Here is a 23,614-nt window from a genome sequence, read left to right as displayed (position 1 = left end):
TTTCAAGTAATGAGATTAAGGGTCAGCATATGTGAGACAAATGCTTAGGCTTCAGACTGGCCTAAATGTTCAGTTTAACACAGTTTTTTTCTATTCATGGCTCTGTATGATGTCACAGAGAGGCTGGTGCAGAAGCCCCACCCACCTGATGTAAAGAAATTATACAAATTTCCCCAAAATTGAGCTTTATTGTTTATAATCTATTTCTTTTCCCCTTTTCAGATTCATTTATCATATTCCATGCAGCTTGTGGTTTACAATTATATCTACATGGTATTAAAATTAATTTGTAGACAACTGATTGTGAAAAGAGTGTCTGATTTTATTCAGACATTGTTGCATTACATTACATTGTTGTTGTTTGATAGAAAGGAGATGCAATGTGATGTTCACAGATAACTGGATTTATAGGACTAGAAACCACACAGAGGTAGGAAAGAAAATCCAATAAAACAGTCTGAAAATACTTCAGCATGCTTTGAAAAATATTGTAGACATACAAAACTACAGCTACACAGAGATATTTGTCAGTTGTATATAACAAAGTTATTAAAATGCCTTTTGCTTTCTTTCTTTCTTTCTTTGCAGGCAAATCCTCAGGGATCACAACTGCCTCCAGACTCTGCTGCAGCACCTGCGCTCCCACAGCCTGACCATAGTGAGCAACGCCTGCGGGACCCTCTGGAACCTTTCAGCCAGAAGTCCAAAAGACCAGGAGCTGCTGTGGGACCTTGGGGCAGTTAGCATGCTGCGTAACCTTATCCACTCCAAGCACAAGATGATAGCCATGGGCAGTGCTGCAGCTTTAAGGAACCTCCTCACCAATCGACCGCTGAAATATAAGGATGCTGCAGTTGTATCCCCTGGCTCCTGCATGCCCTCACTCTACATGAGGAAACAGAAGGCTCTGGAGGCAGAGCTGGATGCCAAACACCTCGCAGAGACCTTTGATACCCTTGAGAAACAGAGCCCCAAACACCTGACCCTCAACAAGCCACTACGACACATCGAGAGTCTGGCGAAGGATTACGCATCTGATTCTGGTTGTTTTGATGATGACGAAGCTCCAAACATCTCCAGTAGCCTGGACACTGGGAGCTTTTCCATGCTGTCCATGTTTCTCACCAACTCTAATCTCCTTCAAAATCAGCTTCGCAAGAGGGACAGTGAGCCCGAGAGAGACGTAGACCCGCCTCAGATGGTTGAGAAGAAACATGCTCCTCCTGATGATGTGGTCTCTGCTGCTGCAGAGAAGCTAGCAAAAAAGATCACCAATACAGTTGCCAAGATTGACAGATTAGTGGAGGATATCACCATGCACACATCCTCTGAGGACAGTTTGAGCCTGAGCTCTGAAGACCACTTGGCAGACTGGCCTTATGGACTGGACGAACTCAATGAAGCCCGAGCAAAGTCATGTTCCCCCTGCCGTCTCTCTGATACAAGCAGCTTAGCCCACAGGCTCAGCAGAGCCCACGCCCTCCTACGTCTCAAAACTGCCCATACAAGTGTATCAACAGATAGTCTGAATAGTGGCAGCACCAGTGATGGGTACTGTGGCAGCAAAGACCAGATGCGACCTGTGCCAAAAGCTCTAATAATGCAACAGCAACGACCCAACCAGCTTGACCTGAAGGTGGCTCATCAAGAGTATATTAATGTAGGACCTGCTGCATTGAATGAGAGTAACCAGCAAGAAATCCCAGAGAGGGATTCTGTTGAAAACAAAAATGTGAAAGCTCTAGAGCTCAGCAGTGCAGACACAGAAAAGAACCAAGATCCACCTGTACAAACCCCGGTCAGTGCATCTACTAAAGTGTCCTCTGATGTCAGCATGACTTCAATTAAACTGTCTCCTTCTTATCAACAGGTTCCACTCATTCAGAGTGTAGCCAAATTTGGTGTAGCAAAGACTGCTATCAATGTCCAGGCTGCCCAAGCAATGAGGCGGCAAGCATGGGTACCTACTGTGATGACTGGGGGGAGTATGACAAAGTTTTCTCCAATCACTTCCACCAGAAGCCCAGCCATCGGAACAATGGAAACGGTCCAGAAATATTCTGTGGAAAATACCCCAATCTGCTTCTCCCGCTGTAGCTCGCTGTCCTCCCTCTCTTCAGGTGATGGAGCTCTGGATGGACAAAGCGAGAATGAGCTGGAGAGTGACTCGTCATTGGAAATAATTGAAGTGGAAGATGGAGAAGTGGTGAAGAGAGCTGAAGAGGATGAAACCTTGGAGGATCTGAGTGACAGCCAGCTGCTGATGACTGACTCAAAAACCTTTCCCAGCAAAGAGACAAATCCCATTGAGATCCCCTGTCCTGCTAAAAGGGAAAAAGTGTTTCTAAGAGGAGCTTCACCGGCCATACTTGAAGACAGATCTCCATCCAGTTCATCTGAGAACTACATCCATGAGACGCCCCTGGTAATGAGTCGCTGTAGCTCAGTCAGTTCACTGGGCAGCTTTGAGTCTCCTTCAATTGCCAGCTCAATTCAAAGTGACCCATGTAGTGAGATGATTGATGGAACAATAAGCCCTAGTGATCTTCCTGATAGCCCAGGGCAAACCATGCCTCCCAGTCGAAGTAAAACTCCATGTTGTGTTGAGCCCAATGGGCCAGAAACACAGACGACAGGAATAGCAGGACAATGGGAAAGCAGTCTGCGGAAGTTCTTGGAGATCCCAGACTCTAAGGAGAGGTTTAATCTTCCTCCTGATTTGGATACAATGATCTACTTCACTGTGGAAAAGCCCACTGAGAACTTCTCTTGTGCTTCCAGTTTAAGTGCTCTACCTCTACACGAGCACTACATACAAAAAGATGTGGAGCTTAAATTAACCCCCCTCCTTCAACAAAATGACAACCCTGAGGAAGATGACCAAGGACCCGACAACGGGGAGCGATACAGTGAGGGTAACTCAGATGATGACATAGAAATCTTAAAGGAATGCATCAACTCAGCAATGCCATCTAAGTTGAGAAAAGTAAGACCTTGCCTGATGACCACCATCCCTCCTCATATTCTCAATTCCCAGGCCCGAAAACCAATTCATCTTCCAGTTTACATGATGCTTCCAAATGGCAAAACCCAAATGTGTCCTGGGAGAAGGATTGTCATCCCTCAAAAAGACTTCAAATTTGATGATTCATCTTTTACTGATTCTGCAGAAGGAACACCTGTCAACTTCTCTAGCACGACATCTCTGAGTGATGAAACACTGCAGTATCCAGTAAGGGAGAGGGGGGCTAAAGACTGCACGGCTAAAGGTATGAACAAACAGGACGATGAGGCAAAGAGGATCGAAGACTTGAGGATATTCTCGCATTTCCACAAACCGAACCGGATGAACTACCCACCTGAGACACAAATGACCAGAACAACCAGACATGTCATTCCCACTCAGAGGGTGCTGATGCAGAGCAAAGAGGTAGCTGATAGAGTGGCAAACCAGAAAAATCGTGAACAATCTCCTAATCAACAAAGAAGGCGGCAAAATCAAGGCCCCATTAGGAAACTGGAACTGCCTGTCATCAAGCAAAACACAGAAAATAACCTCAATGTGGGCTCACACAAAGGAAATACAATGTACCGACAAATGACACACTCTTCAGAGGACAGCAATGGCCTCTATGACAATGAAAATGAAGAAATCACGAGTCGAAAACATATCAGGGAAGCGAGCAGAAATACTCTTTCCCGAAGCATGATAAATATTGGCTGGACAGATAATTCCCAACCAAAGCCCAGAGGGTTTCACAGGATAAAACAGAGTATGATAAAAGACGAATCAGCAGCTTGTTACTCACTCAGCTCCTCTCTCAGTTCGCTGAGCGATGCTGAATATGATGACCATAAATCAAAGGCCCAACAAATGTGGTACAAGAACAGACATAATAAAGCAGTGAACATGGCACAGCAAACAAAGCCAGTGAACATTCACTGCCAATACGAAGAGCAAAGCTCACCAAGCTCTGTCAGCATGGATTCAGAGGATGACCTCCTTCAGAAGTGCATAACATCTGCCATGCCCAAGCAAAGAAGGAAGTTGGCTGCCAGAAAAAAGAAAGAAAATACTCAAAAACAAAAACAAAAGGCTTCTGATGGGTGGGACATGGATGAGGAAATTGATAGTGATGATATGGCGTGGGATAAAGAGTCAGACCTCAACAGTGTTGAATGGAGAGCCATACAAGAAGGTGCTAACTGTGTGGTCACTGGGCTACAGGCTTCAAAGTCTCAAGAGCCATCCTCTGAAGAGACTGAGTCAGTCTTGTCATTCATGTCAGCATCAAGCTTTACACCCAAAGAAAGGAAGTTTGCTAAGGACAAAAAGGCAAATAAACCTTTAGACTTTGCACAGCGCAAACCAGTTCCAAACTTACCAGTGGTTTTCAGAGGCAGGACGGTGATCTATACTCCAAAAAAAGAGACCGCTCCCTCACAAAGACCACCTCCCAGGAAAATGCCAACCAAAACAGATGCTCCAAAGAACCCGAACCTCGCGCAGCACAGATCAAAGAGCCTTCATCGGCTAGGCCACCCCCAGGATATGGAGCTGTCTTTGCCAAAGAGGAGCTCTACCCCACCTCCAAGAATACCAAAAAGTTCATCCTCTGGATCATCACAGAGCTCGACACCATCCAAACAGTCACAGAGGAAAATAACTTCCCCAGCTCAGACAAATAAACCTATCCCGAAAAAGAACACTACACCAGCTAGTAGCCCACCAGCTACTAGTCCTCCTGAAAGAAAGGGACGCTCTCCTGTGGTGAACCAGAATGAGAAATCCCCGCCACCGAAAACTCAGAAGTCTCCTGTCCGAATTCCTTTCATGCAAAACTCAGTCAGGCAACCCAGACCACTGTCCCCACTGGTAACAAACCAAACAAACCAGGTCAGTGGGAAAAGGGTGGTACCAGCCAATCGGTTTGACCTCGTCAGGATGACTTCTGTCCATTCAAGTGGCAGTGAGTCTGATCGTAATGGATTCTTGAGACAGCTGACTTTCATCAAGGAATCAAAGACTGTGCTGAGACGTGACAGCTCTGCTCGCAACACACCAGGATCTCAGAACGGATCACCTCGCAGAGCAGTTCCTGGAGCTTCAGCTGTCTTCCTGTGCTCATCACGGTGTCAGGAACTTAAGGCTGCTGTGCAAACCCCAAGAAGGGTGCAAGTAAAAGATCCAGAACAAAAACAGCAAATTCAGAGGGCAAACCCTGGCCTTCAGAAGCAGACAACAGCTCTATCAAGGGCAACGTCCAGTGAAAGGGACCTATCTGCAAGACGCCCAGCCAGGAGAACAAGCTCTGAAAGCCCCTGCAGAGTGGCTCAGCGAAACGGTCCTGGAAGAGTTTCCGGACTCAGGCAGCAGCAAGATAAAGATACCTTTAAACGTCATGCCTCATCACCAAGCATAAACATACTGAGCCGAGTGACCAGTCGTTCTTCCCTGCGCTCTTCATCGTCTGATTCAAGTGGAAGAGCAAAGAGTGAGGATGATACCAAGAAGAAAGGGCAGAGGTCCACTTCTCGGCTAAAAGATGGAGTTACCTGGAGGAGGATCAGGGATGAAGATGTACCTCAAATCTTGAAAAGCACTCTGCCAGCCAATGCATTACCTCTGGTGCCTTCTCCTGATGGAGAAAAGCCAAAGCCACCAGCTCTTCCAGGAAAACTGCCAACCATTCTAATTGCGTCCCGCAAGACAAGTGATGCAACAGTCCAGACAGAAGATTTATCAAATAAGATCCATTCAAGCACCTCACCTACAGTCGAAACAGCTCCAGTGATCTCTGAGGAAGTAGCAAGACTGGCCCTCCTCAGAAAGATTAGTGCCACCTCTGGGAGTAACCTCCAGGAAGGGGATTCAGAAGGCTCTTTGAGGAGCACCGTCTCCACTGGAACAGCAGATAGCCACGTGGGCGGAGTTGTCACTTTCCGACAAGGATCCCCAAGCAAGGCTGCACGAGTCACTCCGTTTAATTACATCCCCAGCCCCATGGCCTGCTGTCTACAAGACAGCCAAAGCCAAGTAGGGACAATAAATGAGAAGTCAGCGGGAAAAAGTGAGTCATAGGACATTTGATGGATTACTGGTTGACACAGATGACTCAGCACTCAGATGGACAGATGAGGAGTGTGCTGGTCCCTATACCTCGGGTATTGACCCTTTCTCATTCACTGAAATCAAGTTTTTCTCTTTGAGCAATTGATTATAGCTTCCATCTACCATTCATACAGAGTTGGATGTATGCATTGGGACAGGTCTGACATGAACAGACCACCAATAACTGTCAGAGATGCACTTCAAAGGAAAATCTCACTTGAAGAGGAAGTGTGTCTTTTTGTACTCTTTTTGTATTTGTAGAGTAATCATTACCTGGTAGAAATGAGAAATTTCAGCACATATATCGTCAGTCTCCTGGACACAGTTGATTAAAAAAGAACAATATTATGCAAACTTTTGAATGATCTCTCAGCTGGACTTCGACCTGAAAAGGTACAAATTGTGGCAGACTGTTGACAGTTACTACTGACATAAATACACTAACATGTAAAGTATTTTTTACATAAACACATCATTGCTTGGAGCCCTGCTTTCATACTCAACTGAATATGTTAGCTTTTCCTGTTACATATGGAGCCCAAAAGTTTTCCCCCCCAAACCTCTGTCCTCTATCAATATTACACTTGTACTGCTGTGAATTTTCTTATTTTATTGACTTACTGATATGTGGATACACTTTATGGATGTTTTTTGACAACTCAACACATTTTTGTGTTATCAAAGACATCCTTTGTAGTGTGTTAAATGATAAAAATGTAACTAGTACAAAACTGAATAATCTGGGTACCAAAAAGGAAGTGAAAATGACTAAGTTGAGGGGTCGATGGCTTGATGTTAGAATGTCAATATACAAGGTGTGACCAAAAAGTTCTGAGATAAGATCCATAAAGAAATCAAAAAACTTGATTTATAATTGGTCATTCTCACATTCAAGGTCACCACAGTGTGGATCTCTGAATCATTTTCTCTGCAGCTGCTGTTTTTAGATCTCTGTCCTGCTTTGGTCCTCTTGCACTTCTGGGTCTCTTCTACTGTGTGTCAAAATGTTGATGCTTCAAGTGGACAAAGTTGCAGGGGGGAAATCTGGCAGTCCAGGTGGTGCACATCAAAAGTACAGTGTTTTGTGTTCAGGCCATTTCCTCTGGATGTTCTCCTTCAGGCACCTCAGTCTCACCAAGAGGGACAAATTCACTAAAATGACCAACAATCCAGTCTCACTCGTCAGTGATGCGGTGCCCTCGGGCTTGGAAACTGTGAATTCTCCCAGTGAAAACCGCTCAGCTGCAGCCAGAGTTCCAGTCACCAGCGATAAAGCTGATGTTTGCTCTTTGCACAAGTTTGAGGTCTGCGGCGAGCGCACCACGTGTACAGTGCAAAAGGTCAGGAAAGGATTTCCAGAGTCATCAAAAAACAAAAGTCACACTGGAAGCTATCTGAACATGCCAGAAAAGATGAGCTTGAACAGAAAATCAGAAAATGTTGATTTTTTTTTCCTATGGCCCTGTCCTCAGAACTTTTTGTTCACACCTTAAACATCCACCAAGCATTTTTTTTTTGTCCAATGTGGCACAATCCAACAGCTATACCATACATTTTCAGTTTTTGTTGACATCATCACAAAGGTGATAATTATGTTTGTTTCAGGTGAAATATTGGTTATTCATCCTTATATTTTGCCTGGACAAAATATAAGAAGCATCCACTATGGCCTTGACAATAAACAACAGAATTACCACCTTTCTGACAATCTGTTAGCTTCGTAAAAGCAGATGGCGTGCCCGAGCTGTTGAGTCAAATTGCACATGTGCCTAAAAAGTGCTTAGTGAGTGTATGTTGTTTTTACTTTACAGTGATGAATTATAAAAGTTTAAAGTGAGGATTTCCATAAAACAGTTCTACACTGTCATTTGAAAATCGCAATGACCCAAACAAGCAGAAATATTACAGCATCTTCCAGAGAAAGTGTTCCAGCGTCAGCTGTTTCTGAACCATTTCACCCTTTTCAGAACTCTTAATGTGTCTTAATCCGTATTGTAAATAACATGCAGATAATCTAAAGCTCCATGGTGGGTAGAAGAGCCTCGGTGTCACTCCCTGACAGCATGCTAATATATTCACTGACTGTATACACACACCTGCTAACATTGTGGACACTGAGTAATATTTCAGTGTTAATATACTCTCCAAAGCCCGACAACAGCGTTATCTGGCATCTGTATTGTTGTGCTGCAGAAATCTATAAAGATATAAGCCGTCAGCATAGATGAGCAGAGCGACCTCATGACCTCTGACGTTATATTTGTGTTTGCTACTAGATTCAGGTACTGTTTGCTATTTCACTGATGGTCGGGCTTTGAGTGGACAGATGTGCGTTCTCACAGAAGTTTTCTTCTGGAAGTCTTTATAACGTGTTAATATCTGCTTAACTGTGTTGCTGTAAAAGTAGTGATAGGTGGAAATGAATACAAAGATGATGAATATTCTCTGTAATTGTACCATCACTCTTTCATGTGTGCCCACGGAGCTAAATGGGATGAAAGTTAATCTACACTATGGGGCTGTTAATTTAAAAAAAAAAAAAAATCTTCCTACTGTATTCCTAAAGCATGTTTCAATAAAACCCAAGTAGCTTCTGAATGCAACCCTTTCAAGTCTCAGCAGCCATTTAAAGATTTAAAAGTGATTCACTACAGAAATCTGTCTTTTGGGTGTCAAACATCACATCGTTGCATTTTGTGCAAAGCTGTGGAAAAAAGAACTGAAAACATCTGCAGAACATTTGTGCACAGATGAGATCAGTAGTGTGGTTAAACAAAGCTGAGAAAGTCACACTGAAGAGAGTTTTAGTCTTTTGAACTGTTAGAGGAACAGGGCTGCACCCATTTTCAGTTAACCAGAAAAATCAAAGAAGCATTTATATCACTAACTGATACATTTCCCACAGAGAAAGATTTTTTTTAAATGTGATTCTGGCTTCTGAGATGTGACCTGTTCTGACAGCATCTTTGGTCAGACCAGGGGGGGTTGGTAACCCTGATGATTTCCCACTGTTCAATGATACAGACCAAACAAGTAATTGAGTTTAAAAAAAAAAAAGTAGCATATTAATCAGGAACAAAGGAGTGAAAAAAATCTGATCTGAGCTCATTTTTTCCCAGCTTTCCTAACCAAACACAGAGATATTCAACCACAATGATCAAAAATATTTCTGATCACCAAGTGAAAATCTTTTGAGCTTTTAGCTGTAGACCTAAAAGGACTCACAAACTGTAGCTGTGTGTGTTTGGCGCTCAAAAGACAGATTCAGGGTGGAGAATCCCATTAGCAGCCCCGCCGGACTGAACGAGGTGTGAACGAGAGCAACAGGGAGATCAACACCATCTGAGCCTCCGCCCTTTTCACGCCTGACAGGAGACCAGTTTAACGCAGCTCTGAACCTGCACGTGAACTTGGTCAAAGCCGCGTGAACAGGGCTGCAGAGGCATCATGGTGCCGTGTGGTAAAGGCAAAACAGACGTGTGTCATTTTTAAATGTCTTCATCCAATAAAAAGTGATGTGTTTCCTTAAACCGCTGTCGCCTTTCTTTCACACAGGCAGCACTGCTTTACTGTAAAACTGTAGCAAAGAGATCATCAACTCAAACAGTGCTTTTGTTTGTTTTCAGATAGCTCATCAATGTGAATTTATCCAGGTTTTCACTGAATAAGAAGAAACTTTTACTAAATCATTAGATTTAGATCAATACGTTCTATTTCGTTGTCTAACTTAAATGTCCTTTTCTCTCAGATGTTGAGTAGGTTTCATTTAATGTCAGTATGTTGAAACTAAACTTTCAATTCTGCACTAAAAAGGTAATGCTTTTAAAACAATGATTTCCAACTCATCAGGTGATCATGATCTGTGTTTGAATTGAGAAAAACTTTGCTGACCTTTTATGAGATGATATTAAAGAGTTTGCTGGTTAGCCTTCATACACAATAAGCTTTCTTACATGCATCTTTTTATTTCTTGCTATATGTGGACCAGACACTAAAACTGCTAGAACGCTGCCCTCCTGTGGTGAGAGTTTTATTACATGCGTAATGCAACTTCAAAAAAACAAAACCTGAGTACCAAAGAACGACTACACTGCAAAAACATTCACATTTAGTAAATCATCTATTTTCCAAAGATGATGAACAGCTTAAGATGTTTTAAGATAAAAAAAAAATGACACTGAGTATTAAACTTTCTGATCATTCAGACTAAATTTACAGTTTGGGCAACAATCTTTAAGACAACATGCTTTCTGGTTCTTCCGCTTCCATAATGTCAGCATTTATTTCAATTTCAGTTAAAATACGCCAAGAAAAATATGGAAAATTAAACTTTTACATCACAGACATTAATGATACTTTGTTTCTTTCAGCCGTGTCATGTTACTGCTGATTCACAACAAACTCATCCTGTTGCTTCACATTAGCTTTCCTCAGCATGAGACTTTTATTGTGAAGTGGCATGTTCTCCAACAACCCTTACAACCCTTGTACTTCAGCTGTAGGGTCAGAGGTCAGCTAGCACCGCGTGCTTGACCCAAGAGCACCTGGGCAGGTTCGTGTTCGAGTCTGAGAAGAATTCAGTGAAAGTGTCACAGACTGAATCAGGAGGAGAGCCTGTACAAACAGGAAATGCCCAGTCAGAGTTCTTGACCTTTGACCTTTGCCACCTCTCTGTCCGCCCGATCCCCCACTGCTTGCAGCTGTTCCCTCTGTTGCAGCAGCCGGTCCCGAGCCTCCTGCAGCAGCTTGTTCAGCTCCAGATACCGACGACACTGCTGGAACTGGAGCTCCACCTCACTGTCTGCAGGGCGGGGGTCGTCTGAGGAGGAAACGGAGCGTAAACTACGAGACTGCAAGCAGTTTACTGGCATATTGCTATAAAGCACTAGATATAGTCTGATCTTGCGTTACATGAAATGTTTGCCCAGTAAAACTGTTTGTAGAGCTCAAATTTCTCCCACAGCATGGACGGAGGCACAGTGCTGCCCAAGCAAAATACCTCAAAGTTTAGTGGTACATGTTAACTTGATACACTGACAACAGTCGATCAAGTTTGCTGATTTGTGGAAACAACACCCTGAGGAACAAAATGACTTTTAAAAGCTGATGGTGATTTTTACCTTACAGAACATGGGAGTTTCTGGTCATTCTGCTTGACTTTGGGTTTATAAGTTAATTTGGATCAATAAAACCCATTAAACCATAAAAAAATAAAAAATAAATCACATTAGTGTAAATTAACCAATCAAAGCAGCAGTAGATGAGGAACTACTGTCATTTGTTAGAAACTTGATGTTTTTGTGTTTCTTCTTGTCACAAAGAGCTGTCTGGTGGAAGGTAAAGAAGTAAAAATGTTCTAAACATTGTGTTCACCTTTTCTCTCATATAGTGATTAATTATTCCTAATAAAAGTGCCTATACCACCCAGTCTGACTGTAATAAAAGACTATTATTTTTTTTTTTTAATTGAAGGATGGTGGTAATCTTAAAGCTGTGGCTCTCCACGCTCTGCTCTTGTCACCTTGTCCAGTCTTCTCCAGGATGCTGAAGACTGGGTCATCAGGAGCGACTCTGCTGATGTCTTCCAGGATCTGGTCGACGGTGGGGGGGTCAGGACGGCTGGGCAGCACCACCCGTTTCTTACTTTTAGAGCCAATATTCATTCTGCTGAAACTCCAACTCCTTCAGCTGCAACACAAACCAGATTCAGGTTAACAGGGTTTATACAGTGAGGACCCAAACATCTGCCTTTCATGTTCAACAGTGATTTTGTTAACATATTATTCTTGTTTATGTGAATGCACCTAAACCCCCATCCACACCTTTGTTCAGGTGACCCAAATTGGTTTCACCCAAAACCACTGATTGTAATGACCCACGCCTCCTTTCACACCTTGGCAGGAGTTTAAATACCTGGGTCTCTCCACCTTTTGGTTTGAGAACTAAAGAAGCCTTTCAGATGAGAGGTGAAACATCTTTAAAAAAAAAAAATGAAGTCCAGTCGCCCATTTTTTAAGCTCCAGAGATCACCTGAAATCCTCCTCCGGCCTTCTAATAATGTATTTTTTAATATATATATCTATTTGATTATATAAAGGTGGATGGTCTTACACATAGAAAGCAAAATGTGTTTTAAGTATATTCCTAAGCTGCTGCGATCTTCTCTCAATTCGGCCTTAAATAAATCAATCAAGAATGATCTACAGCCATAGAAAATCAACTTAGTGAGCTTAAGCCAGTCCTTTCTCTCAGTCTTGCAAGCACACCAATGCTAACAGCTAGCTGAATCAGTCTGAACCCGACTTGTAGCAAGTTATAAAAACTGTAATAAACCTGTGGAATATTTTGAAGCCGAATTTTACAAAACACCCTGAAGATTGCTAAGAGGTATTTGTCAACTACGGTGGATGCCGTTATTTCAGCTGGAAAGCGGTTATATTTTACTTTTCTTAATCTGTGAGATGGAGTTCGGCAGTACGTTTTCACAAATTATCCGTCGCTGAAGTACAGCAATTACCAGAGTTTGTCCTGGCTGGTGAAACTTTGCGGAGGGCCTGACAGTCGTTCCGTCTGTCCGCTGTTCGTTAAACCGGATTAAGTGGCAGAAATAACGAGCTAATTCAGCTGATAATAGGACACCCGTTAGCAAACATACAGCACGTCACGTCACGTTAATGCGCCGCCTGCCACGTCAGCACGTCGGACGCGTCCCATGAAACGTCAGAGGCTGGCCACATGTTCCTCAGCTATGGTCAAACATCACTTCAGGTCTCATCCCGCATTTTGACACCGGGCTCATCTTGTAGCCATTTCTCCTTTTATGTCAAAATAATTTTTCAGTAAGTCAGTAATGCCATCGAAACCAAATATCCTTTAAAAACATTTCTGTGCTTTGTTCCCCTGCGGTAGGTAGGTTTCACCATGTTTGGAGCCTTAGCACTGGACTCTAGGGAGGCGAAAATTCCTGTAGGACCAATAGAAACAATCCTAACTTAAAACATCACAGACTGGTATGGGACATGCCTGATTCAAGATCAGAAGGCTCTGCAGGGTGAGTAAAAATATAAATTAACCATCACTATCACCTATCTATCGAGTATCTGTGAGGTGTCTGCATTGATTCAAATGAAGGGATTATGTGCCCAACCACAGTCTGCTGAGAAGCTGCTGTACCACCACATTTCAGCGAAATTAGTTTCCTCGGGCTGTGAGATGGCTCATCTTCTACACTTCAACATGATGAATAGCTTTATCTCTCTAAGATGTATTTTTTTTTTCTACTATAATTTTATTTACTTATTTTTGGGGGGGAAGGGTTAAAAATTGAAACCTTATTTCTGATTTACACAGCCAAGTATAATATATAACATCATAACATAAGTAGCAGTTATGTAATGTACCTATGAAATATTCATTTACAGAAATGCAGCAGCAGCGGTGGCTCCGCACGTGCAGACAACCACAAAGCGCATGAATAAATAAATAAATAATCAGCATGTATAAAAATATGTACGTAGCGTGTAGCGTAACCTGCAGATGTGATCTGCCGCTACTGTAACTCTGCTTGCAGGTGGATCCTTGTTCTCCTCTCATTGGAGCAGCGCCCCCTGGTGGAGAATCTGCAACCTGCTAAATGAAGGAGGTGACCATGCAGGGATGGAGATATTTTAGCTACACCTCCACGGAATCGTCATGTTGCTCATCTTCATACACATGCTCTGATCACAAATGACAAAAATGTTCACATTTCATAACCTAAACCAGCAACTGTTGAGCATATTTGCTGGAAAAACAGCAGAAACAATTGAAATTGTACATTTAATAGAAGATGAATCAATACATCTGCTAGTTTGCAAAGCGATTTTCATACTTTTCATGTACTCCTACATGGAAGGAGCAGGTGAGGCGAGTTGTGTTGAGAAAGTTGTAATCTTAATTTCATCACAAGTAGGGATGGGCAGGATTTTCAAATACTTGAGTGGACATTGGTAGGAAAACATGAAGTGTTTATGCAAAAAAAAAATTTGTCTTAAAATATAGGTAATATATAGATAAGATGGCAGGATGTAATGTGCCAGAGTACTGTTAGTACACTTTGGAAAAGTGTTGATAATTGTGAATGACCCCTTACATAAATTAAAACTCTTCCAGGTACAGTCTCCCACTTTAGAACCACTTGGGTCAAATCTTTCCCAGTGAAAATTGATCTATATTTCACACCCAACCACTAGATGGCACTAAAACATACAGTGGTCATTTAAAGTGGACGCCCTCCCTTTGAGGACTTTTTTTCCTGATTGATTGCTGATTGCCCCTTCCAAACAAAAGTTTGAACAGCAGGTAGGTGGGGCATTTGTGCCCCAATAAAGCTGTCACAATATTAGGTATATCAACCCCCTCTGACATCATACAGATCCAAATGTAGAAAAACTGTCTGAAACTGAGTGTTTAGAGTACTTTGAATCCCAAGCTTGTGATTCACACAGATTATCTTACATAAATGGGCCTAAGTGTTTGAAGCTGAGACTCCACTACTGGAACAGTGTGTATATAAGAGAAAATAGGAAGTGGTCTACTTTACCTATACCTGTTTACCAAGCTGTAAGAGAAATGAGACAGCTTCTCCGATTATCCAGTACTGGAAGAGTTTGGAGAATTTATTAATTATTATTATTATTAAGAGCTGTTGATGGAAAAAGTCCTTAGCTGGCCGGGTCTGAAAAAACAGGTCTGAGCATCAGCCACATCTGTGAAGTATTGATAAGACAATTTGAGATGAAGAGCCAGCCAGCTAACAGTCCCATAGTTAGGCCACAAAAGTAAAACTCACACAAAGTTAGGTCAGACCAGCCTTTAAAAAAAAAAAGAACATTTAATTTTAATTTATAAAGAATCTTTAAATGTAAGCTGAACTTTTAACTTATTCCCGTGAAGTGTGAATTTGAATTAGCTTTAGCAGAGTTTAGCTCCTGGGTCTTGAAAATGGAAACAGAAGCAAAATCCAGGATAACTGTGAGTTAGTTATAATCCAGATTCAGGAGCTTTGCATCAACAACAAAAAAACAAAACATTGATCCCAGAAATCGTGAATGTGAACAAAAAAAGTGAAAAAGATGTTTTCAAAGTTTGAATTTTTGACAACATCCTGCTGCACAAATATAACATGATAAAAAAAAAGAAAATCAGTCTCTCTTTAACAGAGGTGATCGTCCTGTTGGAATCTGTCAGGATGATGAGGAAAACCCTCTCTCTCCTCTTCCTCACCGAGACTCCTCCTCTTCCCCTGTTGCTATCTAAAGGACTGGAAAAACAACAAAGAAACACAGTGTCAGAAATTATTTTACTGGTTTGTGATTTTCTGATTGCTTTTTCTTTTCATTTCTGTAAGTTACAAAGAACCGTAAAGCTACTGTATCTTTATCCTGACTTTTGAAAATTAATAATCAGATCCTCTTCTAGTGCTTCTGTTTCTTCTGAACTACTAAGAGCAGCAGATAAAGCTGAGAGGGGGGCTATTAGAAGGTGTGTTCAGGTCACAGTGGGATAAAGGGTCATGTCTGCTTCACCTTTAAAGCATTAAAGCACTGCTGGTCTACGAAGCACGAAACACCACATTCACTGTCTGTACAACACTGTGCTACTTTTCTAACACCAGACCAGCTGACTTACCAAACTGGTTAACCCAGGAAAGGCTGGAATAAATAAGACAACTGGGTTAGCAAAAGGGGCAGCACGGTGGCGCAGTGGTTAGCACTGCTGCCTCACAGTTAGAATACCATCTGGAAGGCCTGGGTTCGATTCCACCTTGGCCCAGGCCTCTCCCTCTCTCTGTGTGGAGTTTGCATGTTCTCCCCGTGCTTGCGTGGGTTTCCTCCGGGTACTCCGGTTTCCTCCCACATTCCAAAGACATGCACTTACTGGGGTTAGGTTAATTGGCTAATCTAAATTGCCCATAGGTGTGAATGAGAGCATGAATGTGAGTGTGAAAGGTTGTTTGTCTCTCTGTGTTGGCCCTGCGACAGGCTGGCGACCTGTACAGGGTGTACCCTGCCTCTCGCCCTATGACAGCTGGGATAGGCTCCAGCCCCCCCGCGACCCTGAACAGGATAAGCGGAAGTGAATGGATGGATGGATGGATGGGTTAGCAAAAGATCAGAGTTTACTCCTCATCTCTGGTATAAATACACAAACACTTCATGAAGGTGAAGAGCACAAAAGTCTCTTTCAGCTTCAACTGTGAGCCCACTTTGGCTAAATACAAGCAACAGAATGATGACTGGAGTTCACTTAACAGCTACAGGTGTCATTAGTACCAGCAGTTTTCTGTAAGTTATGCAGATGTCCTTTACAGATAATAAAATAAAACAAATAACCTGAATTTTCCATCAGATTTTGACAAGCAACTTGATCTAAACAACACGTGATTCATTGCTCTGAACTCCAGGTATGGATCTGCTAGATAAACAGTGTTAACGGGACTCTGTTGAAGGGACCGCTTATCAGTTCTCCAGAGCTCACTGGCAGTCATAGAGAGATGCTACAAGACTCAGTAAGTAAGAACACATCACCCATCAGATCAAAATTTCACTGTTAATGAGCTGATGTACATTGAGTGTGATTAGTCAGAAACCCAATGTGTAGTGATGTCAACAGAATGGCTGAGGCGCATGTCAAATCAGCTGACACATCCTGCAGTCTGAAGTCAATCTAAGAGTCTGAATCCAGACTAAGTCCACATTCAGAACCATGGACAGCGCTGACCTTTACACAGGAAACATCCATGTTCATCTCTGGAAAGGCAGATGGTTTAAAACTGAGCTGCAGTTGTAGTAAACTGCTTTCACTGATTCGGTTTAAGTTGGACAGACTATGGGGAAGGCAGAGAAAACATGTTTTTTTACATACTTTTCGTTCTTCATTTGCCTCCGATGGACCAACTTTAGCTGCAAATATTTCTGCTGAGGTACTTGGTAAACTTTTAGTTTCAGACTGAGCAACCGGTGGCGATGGTGTGATCACAGCTTTATTCTTCACCAGAGTGGTCAGGACTAATGAGGGAGAAGAAAGAGAGAGAAGGTAATTAAATATTTAAATCTGGCGTGAAAGCCCTCAGCACTGGTCTTGGACCACTTGTACCTTCTCTGGTAAGGTTCTCGGCAGCGCTCATGGCCTTCCCACTGAGGTCGCTGACCATGTTGTCTACTGTGGCCTCATGGCGGAGGAAGATGGGCCGAACCACTTTGTTGTAGATAATCTGGGAGCCATTCCAGGACATTGGGGCCATGCACCACAACAAGAAGAGACACTAGAACCACACAAGAAGGTAGTACTGGAATTACTATACCAAAACCTTTTGCTTAAAAATCAGTATGTATCCATGGTTCCTAAATGTTTTCTCACCTTAAAAGCATAGTAAAATGGGAACCAGTAGAGGAAAATATCAGAGAAGAACTCGCCCAGGCTGAAAACACCATACACCACCCAGTAGGTCAACCATTTTGTGTCATCTTCTTTACATGGACTTTCGATGGCTTTGATTCTGCAGAAAGTTGGAATGTTGCAAAAGAGCGGTCTGAGTAATATGTCGATCCTTCAGATATGACATCTGCACCATTGCACCTGAGCCACTACTCACAAAGGATAAACATAACAGAGGGAGAGGTGGGGCGTGAACTTTTTATTTAAATTCAACATTTGCCTCTATATTCAGTAACATTACTATTTGATGTTGTCACTGAACCTTTAGCAGCAGCAGCAATCAAAAAGAAAGTATTACAGGAACAAGTACCATGAATTTTGATCAGAAAAATCAGTCAAAATGCCAATGAAGTCAAATCCAAATTATCCAAATAAATCAGTCTTGTGACTCTTTATGTACACCCAGAGTGAATTCACAGTCACATTAGCAACATCATATACAGATGTTTCAAAATGTAGTAAATACATACAGTACATTTAAAAAATCTAATAAACATTGACAGATCCCAAAAATCTGGCAAAAAGGAGTTAATACTAATTAAATGAAAACAACTTCTTACCTGCAATAATGAGTGAAAGAAAACAGAATAAAATTTAAAATAAAAACTTACGAATAATAAGCTGGATAAACAAAACCAATCAGGTTGCAGAGGAGGGAGGCACCATATCCGTACACCAGGTAGAGTCCGGTCAGCGAGACGGCACCTGGATGAAGACACAGAGGAAACAGGGGAGCTGTACACAATATCTCCTGTTCTCCCAGAAATTTCCCACAATGTGGGACAAATAAAGGACCATTTTATCTTATCTTGATATCTTCCGTTTGCTCAATCAACTCACTGACTAGTTTTGAGAAACTCACCAAACAGAGAGAGAGATGCTGTCAGTTGCTCCAAGTGGGAAAAAAAAAAATCACACTGCATAGGAGGGCTGTATGAGTGCACCAGCTAGACTTATACAAATATAAACTTACAAACCTTTTGTTCCTGGTTTATTAAAACTCATTAAACTGTCTCTTTTCAATGATCCTGTAGATCCTTGTTTCATTCTAATTTTCTGTGCAGCTAAACACTGATTAAGTGAACTTCAAGTCTTTTTGGGAAAGCTGAACTCAAAGAATAAACAGAGTTTGCCTGGCACGAGATTCTAGAAAGTTTTCTAGCTTCTGGACTGTGTGGTACTGTAACTGCACACTTGCCTTTGCAGGTAAATATTCAAAAGCTCTGACCTTAAACTTTACAGTCAACAACAACAAACTGAACACAGGCTTGGCCAACTGGAAACTAAAATCAGGCTAAAGAAAAGATTTCTGCAGAAATGCTGAGCAGCAACTGACTGACGGTCACAAAAACAGGATTTTTTTTTTTTTTTTTTTTAAAGGCTGTAGCTTTAAAAGATACACATTTCGTTTTATAAATAGACTTTTCCACACTTTTTTTTTTTTGACATAGTACAAAGACTTTGGATTTAGTCCTCTCTCGCTCACACTCATGTCCATCATGAACAGGAAATAAAACCTGTTTCATGATCCATGTGAGCCCCTGATTGTTTGAAGACAGGCATAAAGTGGATCCTCCAATCTCTGCACAAATCTGCCCAGTATTCATCTAATATGAATGTTTGAACCAAATCTGAAATCAAATCTGAAGAGCTGAGTTCACTGACGGACAGAGAGACAGGAAGCAGTGTAAAAAGTGACCTACCTCTGATCAGCTTATGTTGCTGCTCACACATGGAGGCGGCGCTGCTCTGCTGCCTGTCTCTGTGGATAATCAGCTTTAACGTCAAGGCTCAGAGCGGGAGACAGCGAGCGCCAGGCACCACGCTGACATCATGTCCTGCTTAATGTGCTACGAATCCACTGCACCAGCATCACCGTGCTCTCAATACACTGCTGTTCCCTGCTCACTGCATCACTGTGTTCACACAGACCTGAGAGTCCTTTAAAGACTATCAAGTGTCTTTATACAATATTATAAAATAATCCCAATATAATGTGCAACATCTTCAGAAGTATAGCACTAAAGGGACCATTCCCTTCCTCTTCCTTTACTGAGCTTTACTGAACTGACAGACAGAGCAAGCAGGGGGGAAGCACATGGCAGAAGTTTGGCCTTCAAGACTTTCTGGCAGAAAGTTTTTCTATTTTGACCCAAGCAACAAACTCCTGAACCTAATGGAGATTTTTGTGCCTCTTCGTCCCAACTGGATGGATATCTATCACCAGAGGTTTTGGAGAGAACAGCAATTTTTAGTAGGCTAATTTGGGTGAATTTGCCTATCAGAAATCCCAGAAGAAGTGTGGCGGTGTGGATTATTTGAGGGAGGAAAAAGTGTTTGTGTTCAGTGTAAGTATACGGCCACACAGACTGAAGGATTCTGGGTATGAAACCTACACAGATGTGCTTGTGTGCAGTCCTTCAAAAAAAAACAACAGTGAGTATCTCAACAGCGATGCTGTGCTGTGCAGGTAGAAGGCTGATTGGTTGAAAAGTGGGCCTGAATGAGAAAGAAGTGGCAGTGAAGGTGGAAAAAGAGTGGAGAAAAAAACCCCCCACCACGCTTCACTCCAAAAGCAGAATGAGAACCGATGTAAAACCATGTCAGTCCCTTAAAGGTGCTAGCATTTTTGATCCAGGAACCAATTAAATCAATATAAGAAGACTTGTGACATTACTGTTTGATCAGAGGAAGTACTGTAGCTGAGGGCAAAGAACTGGACACTGAAGCAGACAGTATCACAAGACCAAAACCAGGAGCTTAAAGAAGCTAAAAACTCTGAAGGGCTGCAGAGAACTCGGAGGATTAACTGCAGAACAAATGAAGCAGAAAACATAATGAACATTTCCAGCTTCCTGTTATGGACAGCAGCTGATCACAGGAGGATTAACTGAATCCTCTCCAGGTTTCCACTGGCCTGCAAAAGGCTTTATACAACACGACTACATCTAGAGCAAAAGCAGAATGATCCAGAAAGCGTCCCTGATCTACTACACAGAACAAGCATGTTGGGGGGGGACTACAGAAGATCAAACCTCACATACCAAGAGCAATGACCTTCTTCTTGATCCCAGTTTTCTCCTCCACTTTCCCCAGAATATCTGTCACCACATTCTTCTCATTTAGAAACTTTTCAGCTCGGCCTTTGATAGAGTAGAATACGTCCAGCAGACCCATGGTCCTCAATCTGGTCCCGAGACAGCAGAGAAGTCGGAGGACAGCAACCGGTGAAGAGTACAGTGCCGAGTTTAATCCTCTGACAGCAACAATCTGCTATAACGAGGAGGAGGAGCACACAAGGAGGTGGTGAATTTGATCACTAACCACCAGTGAAACATTCTTTCTTTCAGATAAATATTTTTATTTGTTAAAGAAACAGTGAAAAGTGAAGAAATCAAACACAAGATTATCTGCTAGGCTCTACACAGCATTATGGCTCATTCATTAATTGTTCCATCAAACTGATTAGTGCAACACCTTCTGTGCAGTTTAGAGCAATTCAAAGTACTTTACAGAGGAGTGACAGTGATCTAATGTAAAAAGAATAAATGAGTCAGAGGCACAGAGTTAATAAAAAAAATTAGAATAATATATTTACATTTTTTAAAAGTGTCATGAACATACTCTGACGGAGCATCAAATTCTCCATCAGAGAGTTGTATCTGATGGAGTATTTGATATTTCTGAAGAAAATTCCACAAAGATGAAACTGACAGTCAGTTGAAGCTGATTCCAAAAGTGACTCTCATGTGAAAATGACCAACTTTACAGCAGAAATAAAGATGTTTGCAGCGTGGTAGTACGGTTTAAATTAAGTATTAAGGGTCTTGTATTTGCAATACAACAATCTGAAAACAGGATGTCACTGAGGCCTGAGATGGCAAAATGTTTTTCATAAAATGTTCCGCTGATGCAATATCCTAAAGTAGAACTTTTTAAGTGCAACATTTTGAGGATGTCTTGGTTATGTAATTGGGAAAACAGAGCAATTCAAATTGCTCTGTTTTGCCATATTCATAGAATATTATTTTATGAATATTTATACAATTTTACATCCTCAATACAACACTTTGAAACATGATGTTGTGTTAAGAAGTTTTTTCAGTCCTTCAGTGTTAAGTGACTTTCCAGGGTACAGGTCTAAGACATCTTGATAGTTTGAATGAAGTAATTATTAAAGTTTCAGTCAGATCCATATTGACACATTCAGCCGGTTTCCCAGTCATGGATTAAGCATGGTCCTGAAAAAGTCAATGAAGACTACAATAGGAAAAAGTATTTAGTCCAGGATTAGACATAATCCCTGTACGGGAAACTGGGCCATTAATACTAAACAGTTGTTTAGCCATTTGTAAACATATTTGCTGATTTTCAGAGGCCGAAAGACTAAACAACTGACTGACGAGCAGTTTGATGGCCAGATGAGGCCTCGCCGACCTGATTATGACAAAAGATGTGGAGTTGATCCAAGTGTTGAACTTGTATTTGGTAGCTGGTCATTTGACTTAGGTCATCATGGATTAAAATCCTGCAGGGCATGCAAGGTCCCCCTGCTCACACAAGCAAATGTCCAGGTTCTTTTGGAGTTTGCCAGTGACCATCTGGATGATCCAAAGCAGGCGTGGGAGAAGGTCATGTCGCCGTGTTTGGAGGAAGAAGAAGGATGAGTACAACCCCAAGAATGCTGTCCTGACCGCAAAGCATATGAAACATCATGTTTTTGGGGTGCTTTTCTGCAAAGGGGGGAGCGTGACTGCACTGTATGGATGGATGGATGGAGTCATGATTTTGGCCAAAAACCTCCTTTCCTTAGTAAGAGCATTGAAGATGGGTCGTGGCTGGTTCCTCCAACATGACAATGACCCAAAACACACAGCTAGGGCAACTAAGGAGTGGCTCCATAAGAAGCATTTCAAGGTCCTGGAGTGGCCTAGCCAGTCTCCAGACCTGAAACCAATAAAAAAGAATCTTTGGAGGGAGCTGAAACACAGTATTACCCAGCGACAGCCCTGAAACCTGAAAGATCTGAAGAAGATCGGTATGGAGGAGTGGACCAAAATCCCTGCTGCAGTGTGTGCAAACTTGGTCAAGAAATACAGGAAATGTATGACCTCTGTAATTGGAAACAAAGATTTCTGTACCAAATATAAGTTCTGTTTTTCTATTGTATCAAATACTTATTTCATGCAATAAAATGCAAATTAATAATTTAAAAATCATACATGATTTTCACGATCTTTTTTTAGATTCTGCCTCTCGCATTTGAAGTGTGCCTATGATAAAAATGACAGATGTCTCCAGTCTTTGTAGGCAGGAAAACTTGCAAAATCAACAGTACAAATAAATTAAATAAATGCAAATAGAGCAGGGGAAACTATTATTCATTTTTTTTTACTTGATAAGAAAATTGTTATAGTGGTTGATATTTGTTACAAATATAGTAAAGTGTTATTTTATGTACAAGAAACACTGTTATTTTCACAATAAATAAATATCTTCATCAAAAAATTCAAAGTATTTAACTGTCATTTTTAAATTTAAAAAATTCCTGAAATTTCTATTCTGGATTCTATTTTTTTTAATAATTAAATGAAACATCTTTTATGCAGAGAATGAATTTCACTGCATGTAAATGTATGTGACAAATAAAGCTCTTTCTTCTCTTCTTCGTCTTTATGGCCAATTAAAAAAAAAACTTTGTGGATATTCTCTGTGCATTTTTTTACACTTTTATTGCATTTTATTTGTTTTTAATAAATATTTCCCCTATCAGCTTAATTACTTAAGAAATTAAGATTCATACGTACACATAAGTATTCAAATTTTAAGGCTTTTTATATATCCGATCCTTGGTTTTACTGTTATAAAACCCCAGTGTTATTGATTATTCAGTTATGCTATTGAACATCTTTTCTACTGTGTCGTAGTTGGGTGCTCTGTGGGTTTTGTGTGTTTAATTTAAAAAAAGAATAATTTAAATAAAAGAATGCCGTGAACGCGAATAAGGTCGCTAAAATATGACGA

General features: G+C 41.5%; 3 protein-coding genes and 1 long non-coding RNA gene across 6 annotated transcripts in view; 2 read left to right on the top strand and 2 right to left on the bottom strand.

Annotated features, from left to right (window-relative positions):
• The window catches only part of apc2 (APC regulator of WNT signaling pathway 2), a 50,552-nt gene extending 41,912 nt beyond the window's left edge, over nucleotides 1-8,640 (top strand). The window contains exon 14 of the mRNA XM_030726637.1: nucleotides 589-8,640. Within this exon, the coding sequence (XP_030582497.1) occupies nucleotides 589-6,082 (5,494 nt within the window). The 3' untranslated portion in view covers nucleotides 6,083-8,640. The remainder of the gene's footprint in view (nucleotides 1-588) is intronic.
• A 1,486-nt stretch (nucleotides 8,641-10,126) lies between these two features.
• Nucleotides 10,127-12,812, bottom strand: c4h19orf25 (chromosome 4 C19orf25 homolog). The gene is made up of 3 exons (XM_030727155.1): nucleotides 12,630-12,812; nucleotides 11,634-11,800; nucleotides 10,127-10,931 (listed from the first exon to the last, which is right to left on the bottom strand). Exons 2-3 carry the CDS (start codon nucleotides 11,773-11,775, stop codon nucleotides 10,750-10,752), a joined length of 324 nt encoding a protein of 107 aa, XP_030583015.1. The 5' UTR covers nucleotides 11,776-11,800; nucleotides 12,630-12,812; the 3' UTR covers nucleotides 10,127-10,749.
• Nucleotides 12,813-12,844: 32 nt separating this feature from the next.
• Nucleotides 12,845-15,289, top strand: LOC115778819 (uncharacterized). The gene is made up of 3 exons (XR_004019866.1): nucleotides 12,845-12,880; nucleotides 13,022-13,163; nucleotides 13,683-15,289. It is a non-coding gene; the product is annotated as an uncharacterized LOC115778819 (long non-coding RNA).
• On the bottom strand, nucleotides 13,917-20,843 carry reep6 (receptor accessory protein 6). 3 transcript variants are annotated; one of them, XM_030727153.1, is made up of 7 exons: nucleotides 20,635-20,843; nucleotides 18,202-18,295; nucleotides 17,513-17,651; nucleotides 17,249-17,417; nucleotides 17,018-17,160; nucleotides 15,782-15,804; nucleotides 13,917-15,413 (listed from the first exon to the last, which is right to left on the bottom strand). In XM_030727153.1, the coding sequence occupies exons 1-6, from the start codon at nucleotides 20,765-20,767 to the stop codon at nucleotides 15,790-15,792; spliced, it is 693 nt and encodes a 230-aa protein (XP_030583013.1). In that variant the 5' UTR covers nucleotides 20,768-20,843; the 3' UTR covers nucleotides 13,917-15,413; nucleotides 15,782-15,789. The 3 variants fall into 3 exon arrangements, with proteins under 3 accessions (XP_030583013.1, XP_030583014.1, XP_030583012.1); XM_030727154.1 differs by lacking the exon at nucleotides 15,782-15,804; XM_030727152.1 differs by lacking the exon at nucleotides 15,782-15,804 and having other exon boundaries at nucleotides 13,917-15,405.
• Nucleotides 20,844-23,614: the final 2,771 nt, after the last annotated feature.

Source organism: Archocentrus centrarchus, chromosome 4 (genome assembly GCF_007364275.1).
Source record: "Archocentrus centrarchus isolate MPI-CPG fArcCen1 chromosome 4, fArcCen1, whole genome shotgun sequence".
NCBI classification, from domain to species: Eukaryota; Metazoa; Chordata; class Actinopteri; order Cichliformes; family Cichlidae; genus Archocentrus; species Archocentrus centrarchus.
The sequence above is the reverse complement of the archived record's forward strand: the minus strand, read 5'-3'. Positions and strand labels throughout refer to the sequence as shown.